Below are 15786 nucleotides of genomic sequence, written 5' to 3'. Positions count from 1 at the left end.
CGATGGTTCAACAGCGGGGATCCCTCTGTGGGGCGTGAACCAGAGCACTAGGAATGCACGAAGTAGTTCAGTAGAAGTTTCAATGATCAAATAAAATTCCCACTATTTTTCACTTTTTTGTCCTAATAAAACTTAATTAAATTTTTGGAAAATTAAATACAATAATTGTTACGGACAGGCCCACTTTTCTCTTCCACAATTTGATTGAAAATGAATCATTCTTCCTTGGCTGTTACAATTTGCTTTCTTTTTTTGGTTTTTCAAAAAAAAACAAAGTTATTGGTCTCCCCTCAATGTAATTTGCATTTGACAAGTATTCTTTTGGAAGTCGTAATTTTACCATAAAAGTAGTGTCGTGTTGTTCTCATGTTTGTCGTTTTGGTCCAAGTAGATAATCAAAACTTACTGGCAACCAACCCCAGCTGTCTAATTTGGCGTATAATAATATTGTATTACATTTACTACCATACTCCCATTATAACCACCCATTCCCTTCAAGGCGATTTAAATATTACCTACAATTTTCTCACCAAACAATCACGGTCTAGGATTCAATTATTACCAATACCCTATCATTGCTGTTTAATGGTATAATGGATGAATTAATCTAATGGTGAAAGACCCAAGAGTTGAGTGAAATAAATTTTGCTTCTTGCACTCGGCATAAATTGACCATAAAGTAATCACTAATCCAATCAACCATAGAATCCCACTTCCTCCATATTACCCAAAGATACCCTCCAATATTCAACTCATTAACTTGCTTATCTATATAATTTATTGTTTCAATTGACTATTATCCTAAGTGCTCATATGATGTAGTATGAAGAAAATAAACAAAGCACAAAGAAACATAAGGTGAGTGCAAAGGAACCTGTAATAGGAAGCTCATCGGCAGACAAGCAGCCGGAGAAGTTGCTAAACATATCTTACAAATAATTTCAAACTACGCAGATTTACTTCATTAACTTGCTTATCTATATAATTTATTGTTTCAATTGACTATTACCCTAAGTGCTCATATGATGTAGTATGAAGAAAATAAACAAAGCACAAAGAAACATAAGGTGAGTGCAAAGGAACCTGTAATAGGAAGCTCATCGGCAGACAAGTAGCCGGAGAAGTTGCTAAACATATCTTACAAATAATTTCAAACTAAGCAGATTACTACTGTCTATCAAACACTGAAAGTAGTAAGGCGGCTCCCTCACAAGCATACCCATTTTTGCCACGGGAAAAATAAAATAAAATAAAATAAAATAAATTATGGGGGCCAACATATAGAGAGCACCAAATCAATTTGTTATGCTGCGTCAAAGAAACAGAGGCTGCATTGACCGAAAGAAACAATGGCGTCAAGCAGAGTAGCAACAAAATAAAGTTGGTGACATCTGCCAAAGAATCATTGTTTGGCATTGCTGAAAGGGCACCTGCTTTTTGTTTATATAATTCAACTGAACCTTGGAGAGACCCACTTCAAATATTCTAATGCTTGGAGAAAAATTAATCAGAAACAAACCCATTAGGATATTTGAATAATAATAAATACACTGGAAAGATGACAAAGAATGAAACCCCCCACTCCATGGCGGAATAATGCTTTTACTGGGAATTTATTCATTGATTTGAAAATTTTAATAGGGAGAATAAAAAATAACTAAAGTAGTGGTACTACCTATATAATAAATGCTTTAATTTATTTTCTTCTCCCTCTGAAGATTATTGTTCTGGGACTAAATTGCTCGCACCAGCATGCCGCTGCATGGCATTGACAGGCTCACTGCACCTGGAACATCTGAATGATGGAACTGCAGCACATCGCGTCCTAAGGCAGTAATAACAGTATCTGCAAACAATAAAAAATTACACTAGGTTTAAACTTTTCTTTTCTTTCTTGATAACCCACCTGAATAGTCAAAAAAATTCTTTTTTTTTTTTTTTATAACGAAAATTAAAAAAAAACAAAAAAAAAACAATGTCATTGTATTAACATTGACAAAAAAATAAAACATAAGTTATATGGATCATCTTTATCTACCCTGTTATGCCGTCAGTCAAAAGTAATTCTAACAAAAACCAATAAGGCGAAACAGGAGAAACACACAGTTCTGTACCTGTGTTGACAAGGGAGAGCCAGAAAGGGAATGGTTGGAGTAGCCAGACAAATAGGGCAAGCGGTGTCATCCTCTTCGGAACTTGAAGATTTATCTTTAGAAAATGGGCGAAGAAAGTTTCTAACGGATGATGAATTAAGAAGAGGAAGAAGCAACAACAGCATCTCCTGCCATCAGCAAAATATCCAAAAATGTAAGCTCTAAAACAGATCATATCCAAAAAGGAGAAAAGCTTAACTTTGCGCTTCAAGAAGCTGGCAGAGAAGAAACAAAAAATCCAAATATTCAAATTTTTTTACTTGGATAAAAGGAACAGTAATAAAATCCGGAAACAAAAGGAAATATAGTAACCCAGGCAAAAGAAAGAACTAAGTACCACATGAAGTGGATGAAAATGGTGAGTCAATCAAGCAAAAAGCGAGAAAATTGAACAGCGTTTCTTATCTTCATAACTCTAGGAAAGGTATGCATGTCTTACCCATGTGATAAGGATCACGTCATAGATTCCAGAATCTGAATATTTTATTTGCATTACAAACTCAAGAAATGTTTCTCATTTGTAGAAATTGCTACATTTTCCAATTTTGAAACTTCTTCATATTAGCAGGAAGACCATGATTGTAATGGATTGAAGTTGGCAGATTTAGCTTAGAAATTGCTAAGTTAAACATTTTCCAATTTGATAGTAAAAGAATGTCTCAACCTATTTAGCAAAAATTGAAATAAGTAATTGCAACAAAGTCTGAAGTTTATCCACCAACGATGACAAAGTCTGAAGTTTATCCACCGACGATATACTAGTCATTGGCATTCACTGTGTACACATGAAATTAATTCCTAAGTAGCTTAGTCGATCCAAAACCATGCAAATACATACTTAAGAACAGCAAGTAGATGTTTCTAATGCTTGACTACACTAACAAGGCACTGAAAGAAACAAAAGCAAGGTCTTACAAAATTGGTCTCCTGTCTTCCAGAACTCAATCTGGTAAGAAACTTTTGTTAAAGGAATGTCTTCCAATCTATTTTGAATGCTTCTTGGACTTGTGAGTTTATACCAAACAATTGATTTTTCTATAAATTTGCAAAGTTAAAGAGAAGGAAAAAAAATGGACTAGGATTATACTTCATATGTAAAAAAGTAAAATAAACAAAATGAAAAATTAATAAGAATCGCCACCACTGCATGAAGTGCGAGAGGATTGACCTTAAATACAGAAAACCACAAGCAGGAACATACTTGCCTTTGAGACTGTCAATGCCTCTTATCTTTATCATGGCAATGATTATAAAATCAATTCCTAGCTTAAATAGCTGAAAATGGAAGTTCTTAAAATAACCTTTGTTGTTTTACATCATTTTGAAAACCTATATAATAAGACGTGTGAAGTAGGCTACGTAACAATAACGAGCCTCCACCATTTCTTTAAATTTTTGATGCAAACTACATTATGGTATCAGATAAGGATTAGGATTTAGAATCCTTGGTCTAAACCCCTCATTTGTAGTCTTGGTTTTTGTCTTTAACGTTGAACTTCACATCTTGGTGAGTCTCCCTTTGATGGCAGCAGCCGCAGCACCACCCCTGTGGGCTCTAAGCCCACACAGGCAGTGCTTTGATAAAGCTCTAAAAGAGCATTGCTCATGGTGACCAGAAAGTCTCCAACGAGAGCCTAACCCCCAACCTGTACACTCAGGATGTTGGTTTTGGTTGCTCGACAAGTGCTGTGGCTATTCTCGATAGAATGTCGGTGTTTTGTGGTGGTCGGTGACATCAACAGTGGCCGGTGAGCATTTATATGGCCATGTACATTAGTGACAGGTTGGGTTGTCTTGTTTTGTGAGTGTCATTTGGCTCTGTGGCAGTCATAGTTGGTGTTGCTGGTGAGTTTTGATCGTTGCCGGCAGGTTTCCGACAAGTTGTTGGAGACAAGGAACCTTGTTTGGTTCCTGGTGCTCACTATTCTTCTAAAGAATAAAGAAGGTTCTTCTCAAGAATAAGGATATCCTTCTTGCAGAGAAGGATAGTTTATTTTTAAGTGTTCTTCAGCCGGTTTTCAGTGTTCCTCAACTGGTTCTATGTCCTTTTTCCCCGTTCAATCTAGTTTAAGACCAATTCATCCCATTTCTCAGCTAGTTTTGTGTCTTCTTAGACTGGTTCATTGGTTTCTTTCCGGTTCAAAGCATATTTAGACCAATTCAGTGGTTTTCTTTCCGATTCAAAGCATATTCAGACTGGTTCAATGGTTTCATTTCCGGTTTTGAGCATATTCAGGCCAATTCAGTAGTTTTCTTTCAGGTTCAGTGTATTATTTGGCCAGTTCTTGCTATTTCTTGACTGGCTCAGATAATTTTTCAGCCGATTCGTTTTTCGGCTAATTCAAGTTGTTTCTTAATTGGCTCAGGTGTTTATCACTCGATCGGGATTCATGGAGCCACCATCAGGTTTGTTGCTAAGAGTACTAGAGTAGTGTCTACAAGTTGTCATTGACGATGGTTGATTGTAGTTGGTTGTATTGATCAATCCAATGTTGTTGTTGTTGTAGTTGAGCGTTGTTGGTTGTTGGTTGTATTGATCATCAATCAAACAAAAATTGTGGTTGGATTGAACACGAGAAACATGATCATCGTTGGTTGTTGATCAATTGGAATTGAGATCGTTGTAGTTGGTTGTTAATGTCCAACCGTCCATGGTGTTTTGCGGTGGGTTCCGACTGGTTCTTGGTGTTTTTTGATGAGATTCGATCGACCTTGGTGTTTTGAGGCGAGATCTGATCGACTCTTGATGTTTTGTGGTAAGATCCAACCAACCTCGGTGTTTTGCAATGGTTTTCGCCTGGTTATTGGTGTTTTCCGACGTGTTTTCGACTGACAATGAAGTTTTTGGAGAATTTTCGTTCGGTGTTGATTTTTTGTGAAATTTCAGCTTGTTTATGTTTGGTTTAATTTTTTATAAGTCTTTCTATTGCGGTGCTCCAAGTTGTTCCAACTTGAGGGAGAGTATTAGAGTTTATTCGTTTGATTGTTTATTCCAAGCTAGGCTTATATATATATGCTCCAGTTTGAGGGGGAGTGTTACAAGAGTTATTAGGATTTGTGAGTATTTTGGTCATTGTAATATTTTTCAAAAACTATATATTGAGGTGTGAGGTAGGCTACGTAACGGTATCGAGCCTCCACCTTTTCTCTAAACCTTTCATGCAAACTACAACAATTAGAAAAAGAGGCAAAGCCCTCGTACACGAAAAGCATAAAAGTGATGCAACCACCCTAAAGCTATCGAAAAACTAAGAAGTACAATAAATCTACAAAATTTGAGGAAAAATTAGGAAAATAAGTTATAGCCCAATCTAAGAGAGGTTTGAAAGAGGATTTTAAACATCACACATTAGACTCGCAATCCTCGAATAGGCGCCAATTTCATTCTCTCAAAATGCTCCACGTTAATAATGCAAGGAGTGTCCTCGCCCTTGAGGCTTCCAACAATCAAGCAACTCTAGGATATTGCTAGGCATGACCCACGTAACTCTGAATAAGATGAGAGCCAAGTGCCAGATCTCGCTAGCAAACTCACAATGGATGAGGAGGTGGTTTACAGTCTCCTTATTCCTTTTGCAAAGGCAACACCAATTAATAAGGATAAGACCCCGCCTGCTAAGATTATCGATTTTACCCAAAGTTGCCGCCCAAGTGAAAAATCAATGCGAGCTGGAGTTTCTACCTTCCAAATACTCTTCCAAGGAATGGACTCTCTTCAAAATGTAATGAGTTATAGTAGCTCTTCACCTCAAAGCCATGATTGCATGTTGGGGTCCACAGCATTCTAACCATCTCCCTGGATGGGTTTTTTAGTACAATAGGTCGTGGAACACGACAAGGGACTCTAGCTCCCAACCCTGGACTGCCTTGCAGAAACTCGAATTTCAATTGACATGTGTAGAAAGGGTCCAAGTAATTCGACCCTAAGGCCTCTATGTCATGAGCTATAGAATAGAGTTTTGAAAATAAGGACTTGAGAGCCGCTTCTCCATACCAAACATCATGCCAAAAACGAATGTGAGACCCATCCCCAACTCTGTAGGAGACCAAGTTGGATAAATTCCCCCAGCCATTCTCATACGGCTCTTAGATCCCATACTTCTCAACAATCACCTGTTTCCATAGAAATTCTCTTCTCGCATGAATCTCCAATTACTTAGTAAAGCTTTATTAAACAATATGAGATTTATTACACCCAACTTCTCTAGGAACACAGGAGCAAATAGATGAAACTTAGGCTCACTACCTATTCATTCCCAAAGAAAGTCCCTTTGGAGACACTCCAATCTTCTAGCTATACCGGCTGGTAAAGAGAAAAGGGACAAGAAGTACATTTGTAAACGGGATAACCTGTTCTTCATAAGGATTAGACGACCACCTCGAGATAAATAGATCTTCCATCTTGCCAATCTTCTTTCCATTTTCTCAACTGCCCCATCCCAAATAGTTTTTGACTTAAAAGAGATGCCTAGAGTAAGTCCCAGATATTTTAACAGCAATGAAGATATACTACAATTCAGAATGTCGACCAACTCTTCCTGATGTGATTACCTCCCCCATATTGACCTTCAAACCCAAAATAGCCTCAAAACACAAGAGAATGTGTCCCAAATTAAGAATATGATCTCGATCTGCATCACATAATAAGAGGGTCATCAGCAAAAGGATGAGAGATTTCTAAAGGGGCTGTGTTTTGGAGGTCAACCCGAAATCCAGATAAATAACCCCCAACCATAGCTCTAGACAACATCCTATCAAGAGCCTCCATGACAATCACAAATAGGAGAGGCAAAAGCGGGTCCCCTTGGCAAAGGCCCCTTGAAATAGCATAGAAACAATGTTGGCTACCGTTAATCAATATGGAGAATCGAGCCAAAGAGATATAGGCAGACATCAATTTCTTCCATTTTGAACCGAAGCCAAGGTGCCTAGAAAGTAAGAGAGAAACTCTTAGTTGACATAGTCATTGGCTTTTTCAAGTCCAGCTTCCACAAAACACCAGGAATTCCCGATTTCAGTATGTTGTCCAGACACTCATTGGCTATAAGAACTGAGTCTAAAATTTGACTCCCCCTGTAAAGCATTCTAACTATTCGATATGAGTGAACCTAGCACCTATTTCATTCTAATAGCAAGGACCTTAGCCAAAATCTTATAGACGAAGGACCCTACCAGGCTGATAAGTCTGAAATCCCTTACTTCCATCAGCCCAATCTTTTAAGGGATAAGGGCAATCATAGTTGCCTTAAGGCTCTTTTCAAACAAACCATGCTCACGAAAGTTATCGAAGACGCGCATAAGGTCATCCTTCACTATAGCCCAACATGATTGGAAGAACGAAATAGCGAAGCCATTCGGCCCCAGTGTTTTATCACCATCCATACAAACCAACCCCCGACAGACTTCCTCCTCTTGAAACGGTCTCTCCAACCAACCCGCTTCTATAGAGTCTAACAAAGGAAACTCCAAGAGTTATTATTTCTACATAAGTACACTTGATTGTTTAAGAGTATTAAGTATGAAAAGCATAAAAAACAAAAGGCAAAATCCTTTTGCCAGAAGTTCACCAAAACAAAAAGAGTAAAAAAAACAATGCTAGAAAATTTTTAGTACAACAATTTACATACAAATGATGCCCAAAAGCACCACAAGACAAATACCCAAAATCAAGAAGATCAAGAATATCTTTTTAATTTTCTTGATGCACATACAGACATTTTCACAGCCTAAAAAATTAGCAAAAAGCTTAAGGTCAAGAATTAACTAATGATATGGATCAATTACTGGAAGCTATCTTATGTCCCCATCCTCTACTTTCTAATCATTCTCAATTTCTGAATCATTAATTTCATTCCTTTTTCTTTTTAATGCCACTTTTTAAAAAAAAAGAATTGGCAAATATCATTAAAAGTGTAAAGTCACTCTTAATTACCGAGGAAGTATACAAGAGGAAGCATCTAACTAGAAGGAGCAAAAAGAACCAAAGAAATCACTATATCGGATAAATTAATCTCCTCAAAAGTCATCTCACGGTCCTCAAAATGTCATTCTACTCCCTCCATAGACACCATAAAAGGCACGTAGGCGCCATTTTTCACACAGCAGCACTCCGCGTGCTGCTAGTAGTTCACCAAGAAGCAAACAGTTCGACTACATGTCTAGGCATAACTCAAGACAAATCAAAACAATTGAAAAAGGCAATCCAAATTACATACCACGCCACAATGAAGAAAAAGATGGTCCACGGACTCCTCATTCCTCTGACACATCCAACATCTGCCCACCACAATGACATATTGCTTCATGAGGTTATCCATAGTAAAGATTTTATCTAGAGCCACTAACCAAGCAAAAGAGACCTCTCTCGAGGGAGCCTTAGTCCGCCAAACACTCGAGGGAATCGGTAGCCTTCACTACAAACCAAGGCACAATAGAAGGATCTAACCTTAAACAAACCTTCTTGAAGGGGAACCACCACAACATATCCTCACTATTTTGTCTCACTCTAACTGAATATAACACCCTGAAAATCGAGGCTAAGACATTCACTTTTCAATCATGAGCCGCTCTAGCAAAGCTTACATTCCACTTGTGGGAACCATCAAAAATCTCCAAATGAGCCGCAACAGAGGCATCCTTTGCGCATACTAACAATTAAAACCTAACTAGACAACCATGAAGAATGATTTGAACTTTTAAAAGTAATGAAGTCAACCATGATGAGAACTAACACAAGCATCGCACATGATCATAGGTAAAACATTTGTGTGATCCTATTTTGATGGCTTATGGCATGAGCTAAAGTCCACCAACAACTCATTAAAATAAAAACCCAGAAGCTCCAACATAAAAACCAATGTCAAAGGTTTATATTAGGCACTTCACTTGAGCAATTTCTACGATGTAACATGCAACCAAATTTGATAACTTTTTTCCTTTTTCTCTTTAACACAAGCAAATATTGGCTCTCATATATCTACATGCTGCAATGACATATTTCATGGCAAAAGGTGAATGTATTTTGCATATTTCTTTTATATCATTCCTTCATGAATACAAAAGCACCACCACAATAATCATCAATTTAAGGCAAGGTAATTTAAAGGTGAGTTATGTCAATAACTGTTCTCAATATCACCAATTAATTAAGGAAATAAAGGAGGGCATAAGTTACAATATTGTATCAGAGGTCTATATGATTTACAATACCAATCATATATCATGTATCGAATGTCAATTATTCGATCAAAAAAAGATACTTTGAACATGTATTGAATGCCAATTATTCAAGCAAAAACAGATACTTTGAAGATTGAGATATTCAATTAATTGAAACGAACAAATAGCAAGGGTAAAGGACTTTTAAAATTTAAGCCAAATTTGGAGCAAGAAGCAGATCAAGGTTTGTTGGGCTAGGAAGAAGAATTCCTCCGACCAACTCACAAGTGCGTGATCAAAGGAAATCCTATAAGAAACCTTTTCAGACTCAAATTTAGTGTACTGAATTCAGTTCCTACTATTAATTATAAGAGAATAAATAGAAATTATTTGAACTCAAATTTTCCTGAATTAGACTGCTAAACCCAACAAGGAAGGTCAGAATTACCGAGAATTCATTCCACACTAACTGGCGGTTCATGTACTCAAAGCTAACAGCTCGGTTCATATTAGGGCTACCATAGACAAGCCTAGCTCTCAAAGCTCTTTCAATAAGATTCCTGTACCTGCATAACAAATGCACGATTTTTTTATGTAAACATCACAGAAACACAATAGGAAGATATGTGAGAGCTGCAAGTTGGTCAAGTGGTTGATTGCCATTATCATAGACTATCATTATTTTATTTTTGTAACAATAGGTTGCAAGTTGCCAATATGCTCATTGTTTGCATCACATGTGTACTTTTTGGGTGGTTCAATTTGATCTCAGATGCTAACATTTGGTTTGAATGTTTACTGTGCACACAGAATAGCAATATTGCTCTATTTTCCTCACACTTACAATTAATTTTTGTGTTTCCAAACACGTGCTTTACTTCAATTAGCCTCATGCCTTGCTTTTGCACTTTGCGCTTAGTTTTAAGAGATCATAGGGGTTATGTGCACCTAGAGCCTTTCATCACATTGGTATATAATACGTGCGGGCATAGTTATATTAGGAACATTAAAAGTTAAATACTAGATTGGTAACAAACTATTAGCATGATCAACAGTGCTCAGCATCTACTCCCTTGTCACGTTGTTTTTAGTTAAAATCAAAGGGACTTTTTTCATGATAAGTGACAGTCACAAGGAAATGGACTTAAAGACATCGACAATTCTTCTCCTTTAGTTCCATGAACTATGGACAAGGGTCCATTATCCATCAATCAATGTCAATGCCTTTTCACTGGACAATAGGCTTTTTCTTTAAAATCTCAATAACAATTGTAACATCAGTAAAAATAATTATTCAAGGTTACAAGCGTAATATGCAAGTGAGGCGATATCAATAAAGAACCGACTATCAAAACAAGCAAGAATAGTTAGCTAGTTGAGATCTATCCTCTATATTTAACTTATTAGAAGTTACTATGTACTTATCAAAAAAAAAAAAAGAAGAAGTTGCCATGTAGTTTTTCCATCATTCATATGTGCCATTCAATGTTTTCATTCTGACACAGTTCGTTTAGTCCATATGCATAATACCATCTCAGGATTAACAATATCTTCTGTAGACTGGATTCAAGAAAAAAAAAAAAAAAACAGTAAGAGAACGAGTTCATGCTTGAAATAATACCTTCCCGTATAAAGAAATATGAGCAGGTTGCCAAATGAGGCAGCTTTATATAATCCTTCTACGCGTTGTATCAATATCCACACTCGCCGTGCAAATGACCTCTGATGGATATGCAAAGACAAACTAGTGCCAGTTCAATATACCTCTATCTACGATGTCCCACAGGTAGGTGGGTGGGTGGGTGGGTGGGTGGGCTGAGGGAGGTGGGTGTGAAGTGAGCAAATAGGCCAGAAGAAACTATACCTGCTCAGAATCGCCCCATCTACGAAAAGCAGAGAATGACTGTAAACGAGCCCAGATGTATTGACCACCAACAGTGGCAACACAATACCAAATCTTCTGAGCCACAGTAAGTCCAGGACCTTCCAAACCTGTTCTGACTATGAAAAATAACATACAAAAAGCATAAGTGCAACATATAAGTCATAAATACCAGTGAGTAAGGCTGAATAACAAGCAAGACTATGTTAAAAGGGGTTATCTATTCAAAAAAAAGATTACTTATCAAATATAAAAGGGAAAGCTATCATAAAAAAACTGAACTAAAGTGAAAGAAAACCAAACCAAACTAAGTTCCAAACAGCTATTAGAAAAACTATAACTGTGTCCTGCTCAGTCAATAATTGAACATAAAAACAGCCTGATCTCTACATAACACCCATTACTATTGTAAATTTTTTCTTTCATCATTGAAACATGTTGAACAAGCTCATTTAGGAAAGTTCTATATGAGCTTCAATTTATATTTTTGGGTAAATATAATAGGATGTTCATAATATCCAATGGAACCAAGTATATCTTTGTAGAACACAATAGATACTAATAATTATGAATACAAATTATTATCAGTTTTTCAATGAAAATTTTTGTAAGAGAAAAATGAATGGAGTGTTTGAATGAATATAACCCCTTTTGTGTAATCTCAATGACAAGAATAGTAGGTAGACTCATTTCAAACCACAATTCAATTTGGTGCCACAACCACCAGAGTTGTAACATGAAGTCTCCACTCTTGTTTCTTTGTCTGTGTAACTAATCTAGCAATAACAAATTTAGAATTCCAAAACTATCACATAACGGTTAGAGACAGCTTAGTTAAGAAAGAGCAAATGTTCAGACCATCATACCTTTTCCTCTTGGCTCCATCGCACGTTCATCTCTATATCTCAAATTCATGAGAGCGATTCCCGGAGTAGGCTTATCTACCCAAATTGAGAACCGCCAAATGAGAAACTCAAGGAAAGCATCAAGCTCTGCTTCATATTGAAATAACATTCCTGGCTAATCCCAATAAAATGAAGTAGACGTTTTAAATAATCTCCAAGCAGTTTCATAGCTATACTACTACTGATGACCTTTGTTAATATCGATAGCTACCGCTATGCTATTAATGGCTTTGATAAATATCCAAATAAGTTATAAGATATACCTTCATCAAAGAGAAGACCTGAACCAGCTGCTCTTTCAGCATGGCTGACATTTCAACGTCCAGTCTTGCTGCATCGACTTGATTTACTCTCGAGATTGAAATTGGGATTGTTGGCTATAAAAGAAATTCCAAAGAAAAAAATAAATTAACAAATAATACACTGAGGAACAAAACACGATTAAATCATTAAATAAACAAACAACAACCAAACGCGGGACTGTTGTCTAGTAGAACAAATTGGACAGAGTTCAAGAAATGGAACAAACGCAGAAACATGGAAATTATACATAGACATGAAGCAAACCCTAAATTGCAATAAATTGAAGTAAACGATAGGGGATGAGGAAAAATAAGAGCATAATGAAAACAAAATAAGCTACAAATAGAAATGGTAAATTGGATGGTAGGGCAAAGGAGGAAAAAGCACCAAGTGAGAGTGAGAGAGGGATTGCCAATGAGGGAGCAATTTGTGGTAAGTGTCAATCCAAGCGTCTTCTAGTGGTGGGAGATTGGTGTTACTCAAGGAAGCTGTTGAAGAAGAAGAAGATGAAGCAGAAGAAGAAGAAGGGGATGAAGATGGAGGTGCTAGGGTTTCTTTGACCATGGCTTTGACAGGGTTTCAGAGAGGAAAGTGTGGTTGTGTGAGCGAGCGACCGAGAGAGAGAGAGAGACAGAGAGATTGGGATGCTCAACTCTGCTCTGTTCACATCTCACACAAGGCGGTTAGGAAAAAGAAGCAGTGGGGGCAAATCACGATGTGGCAGTAAAATGATACAGCAATTTCTTTTTTTTTTTTTTTTTTTTTTTTTGGAGTGGTAGTTACTGTTAAACAAAAGGGTACTTTGGTCCATTGGTAAATATAAATAAGGTGTTTTGTATTTTATCAAACGAATATTATTTGGTTTTCTTTATTCATTTTCATTTCGAGCTTTAGGCTTAGTGTTCAAAAGGGGATAGGTATCATAGCTTGTCATTATGAGTAATTGTATAAATTCCTCTTGTGTTTTTCGAGTCTCTCCAAGAATGATGTGGCTATTAAAATTATTATTTGATTAAAATTCAATAATGATTAATTACAAGCTCAATGATAATTTTAATAATCACATCATTCTTAGAGAAGGACAAAAAAGACTTGTAGTATTACTCTGTCATCATAATGGGCTGATTTTTGCTGCTCATGTGGCATCGATACAGTATATAACCGATCCTACAACTGCTAAAACCCTGACAGCTTAGAAAATGGATGGACTACGTATGCTAATGGAGTTCAATAATGCCATTTTAGAAGGTGATTTCTTGGAAGTTGTTCAAGCTTTGCGTAAGGAGTGTACTAGGGCCCGTTATGGTACTCTGATTAATGATGCAAAGCTGCTCCTACAAAGAGTCAATCAATAGAGCGTTTGTCATGTGAAACGAACGGCAAATAAGGCTGCCCACAAACTTGCAAAGTTGGCTTTATCTTTGGGTGAGGAAAGATCATGGAGAGAGGACTACCTTTTGTGTATCCGAGAAATTGTAACTGATGATGCTATTTCTGAGTAATGGAAATTGTTACCTTTTCATGGAAATCGTTACCTTTTCAAAAAGAAAAAAAATAATAAAATGGAATTGACGTATAATATTTTGAAAATCGTCTACGGAATGACCGGATTATATAATAAGGCTTAAGGCCCAACGAGCCTAGCACAAGGGCCAATGGGCCCAAAAGTGGGCTCTGCCCCAACCAAAGACCCGACCGAGTTGATAAAAAGGTGTGCATAGGAACATTTCTTCTCCAAGGAGACGAGCTCACCAATTTTCAAAATCAAACAAACAAAGCATAAAGCTCCCTAACTTCTTATAATTGCATTCTATGATTTATTTTAATGATACAAAGCCCCCTAACTTCTCGTAATTGCCTATGAACCCTTCATGAAATATCTAGAGTGAAATAAAGTCATAATAAATTGTTGTCATTATTTATTTATTGTGTGGATCCCCCCATTTAATATTTTGTTTGTCTTATACTCTTATAATCAAATTTCATTGTTCTTAAGGATAGCTTAATCGGCTGGGGATCACGCCTTATGAAGCGGAGATTACTAGTTTAAATCTTCACTCCCTCATCTTATGTAGACATGTCAAAAAAAAAAAAAAAAAAATCAAATCAAATTTTAGTGAGTATAATTATCTTAGTAACTCCTTGCTAAAAGACTTAGTCCTAAGAATTAAAATAATCAATTTGCATTAAATTTATCTCAAATTTCTAATCTCGCGAAGAGATTGTAGATTTCATGTTACAGTAGTAGTGTTCCCACAATACTATATGTGATCACTAGTATTTTGAGATAATAATCATGAGAGATCTTACTCTCAAATGCCTTCATATTTAAGTTGACATTCATCTCAAAATTGAGAGTCAATGTTATAAGCAGTTGTGAGTTCAAATTATTCGGTTGACAACAGTATAGAATAACAACTTACTCTAGTCTAGCTTAGTGTATTCCAAATATATCACCATGTCAATTAAAAGATCTTATTTTCATGATCAAGATAAATTATCATACTTGATATGTTATAATCTTATCAAATGAAATGTCCATTTCCATCACCTGCTACGAACTAAGGTTTATAAGTCATTAGGAATTATGATTTAGGTATTTTGTGTGTTGATCTCTCATTAATATACATAAAGCATATATATACAATGTAAATTATGAACTATATTTATCAACTAAATATATAATGCCCTATGGTCTTATAATCCTTAGAAACTTTAATAATAATAATAATAATAAAGGTTAAAAAAATTTATACATGGGTTTTAGGGCACTATCCCTAACATATGTAAAAATGTTGGATTAGAATAATAGAATGTCACCGTAATTTGATTAGAAAATTGAAGATGAAGGGGATGTTATTTATTTATTTTTATTTTTTTTTTCTATTTAAGGGGATGTTAAAATTGATTATACTACACATACTCTCACTTTCTTATACTCATTTTTCACATTCATAAATGACTTTTTAAGTTAGTGTTAAATTTGAGATGGATTTTTATGAGTGAAAACTACACTCATTAATTGTAGTTTTAACTTTGAATGTGAAAAAATTGATATGAAAAGTAACAGTGTGTATATAACATTACTCGTTGGAATACTATTAAATTTGGTATTCAATATAAATTTTTAGTGATGTATGAATATTATTAAATTTTTTATTTTTAGTGACACCCTTAGAATGGATATATTACTATTTAATTTTGGATTTAATTGCATTTCATAAAAATAAAAATAATAATAATAATAAAAAGTAAATTCATTTCATCCGAAGCTCGGTAGGCTATTTAAATGCCTAAGTTTAGCGTCGACAGCAGGATTCGAACCTGCGCAGGCAAAGCCCAACAGATTTCGAGTCTGTCTCCTTAACCACTCGGACATATCGAC

General features: G+C 35.9%; 1 protein-coding gene and 1 non-coding gene across 3 annotated transcripts; both read right to left on the bottom strand.

The window, feature by feature from the left end:
* Positions 1 to 1068: 1068 nt before the first annotated feature.
* LOC132188569 (peroxisome biogenesis protein 2) lies at positions 1069 to 13097 on the bottom strand. Of its 2 annotated transcripts, XM_059603066.1 has the most exons (9): positions 12789 to 13097; positions 12362 to 12475; positions 12060 to 12213; positions 11176 to 11312; positions 10933 to 11033; positions 9760 to 9877; positions 2115 to 2281; positions 1676 to 1846; positions 1069 to 1485 (listed from the first exon to the last, which is right to left on the bottom strand). In XM_059603066.1, the coding sequence occupies exons 1-8, from the start codon at positions 12963 to 12965 to the stop codon at positions 1720 to 1722; spliced, it is 1095 nt and encodes a 364-aa protein (XP_059459049.1). In that variant the 5' UTR covers positions 12966 to 13097; the 3' UTR covers positions 1069 to 1485; positions 1676 to 1719. The 2 variants fall into 2 exon arrangements, with proteins under 2 accessions (XP_059459049.1, XP_059459048.1); XM_059603065.1 differs by having other exon boundaries at positions 1069 to 1846.
* Positions 13098 to 15704: 2607 nt separating this feature from the next.
* On the bottom strand, positions 15705 to 15786 carry TRNAS-CGA (transfer RNA serine (anticodon CGA)). The gene has a single exon. It is a non-coding gene; the product is annotated as a tRNA-Ser (tRNA).

Source organism: Corylus avellana, chromosome ca7 (genome assembly GCF_901000735.1).
Source record: "Corylus avellana chromosome ca7, CavTom2PMs-1.0".
Classification (NCBI taxonomy): domain Eukaryota; kingdom Viridiplantae; phylum Streptophyta; class Magnoliopsida; order Fagales; family Betulaceae; genus Corylus; species Corylus avellana.
This window is presented reverse-complemented; position numbering and strand designations above follow the sequence as displayed.

Excerpts from the sequence above, each read along its gene's own strand:
- LOC132188569 (XM_059603065.1), bottom strand. The coding sequence starts at position 12,965 with ATGGTCAAAGAAACCCTAGCACCTCCATCTTCATCCCCTTCTTCTTCT. Across the intron at positions 11,313-12,059 it reads GATGGAGCCAAGAGGAAAAG|TCAGAACAGGTTTGGAAGGT; the intron begins GTATGATGGTCT and ends TATTTTTCATAG. Across the intron at positions 1,847-2,114 it reads GCTCTCCCTTGTCAACACAG|ATACTGTTATTACTGCCTTA; the intron begins GTACAGAACTGT and ends TATTGTTTGCAG.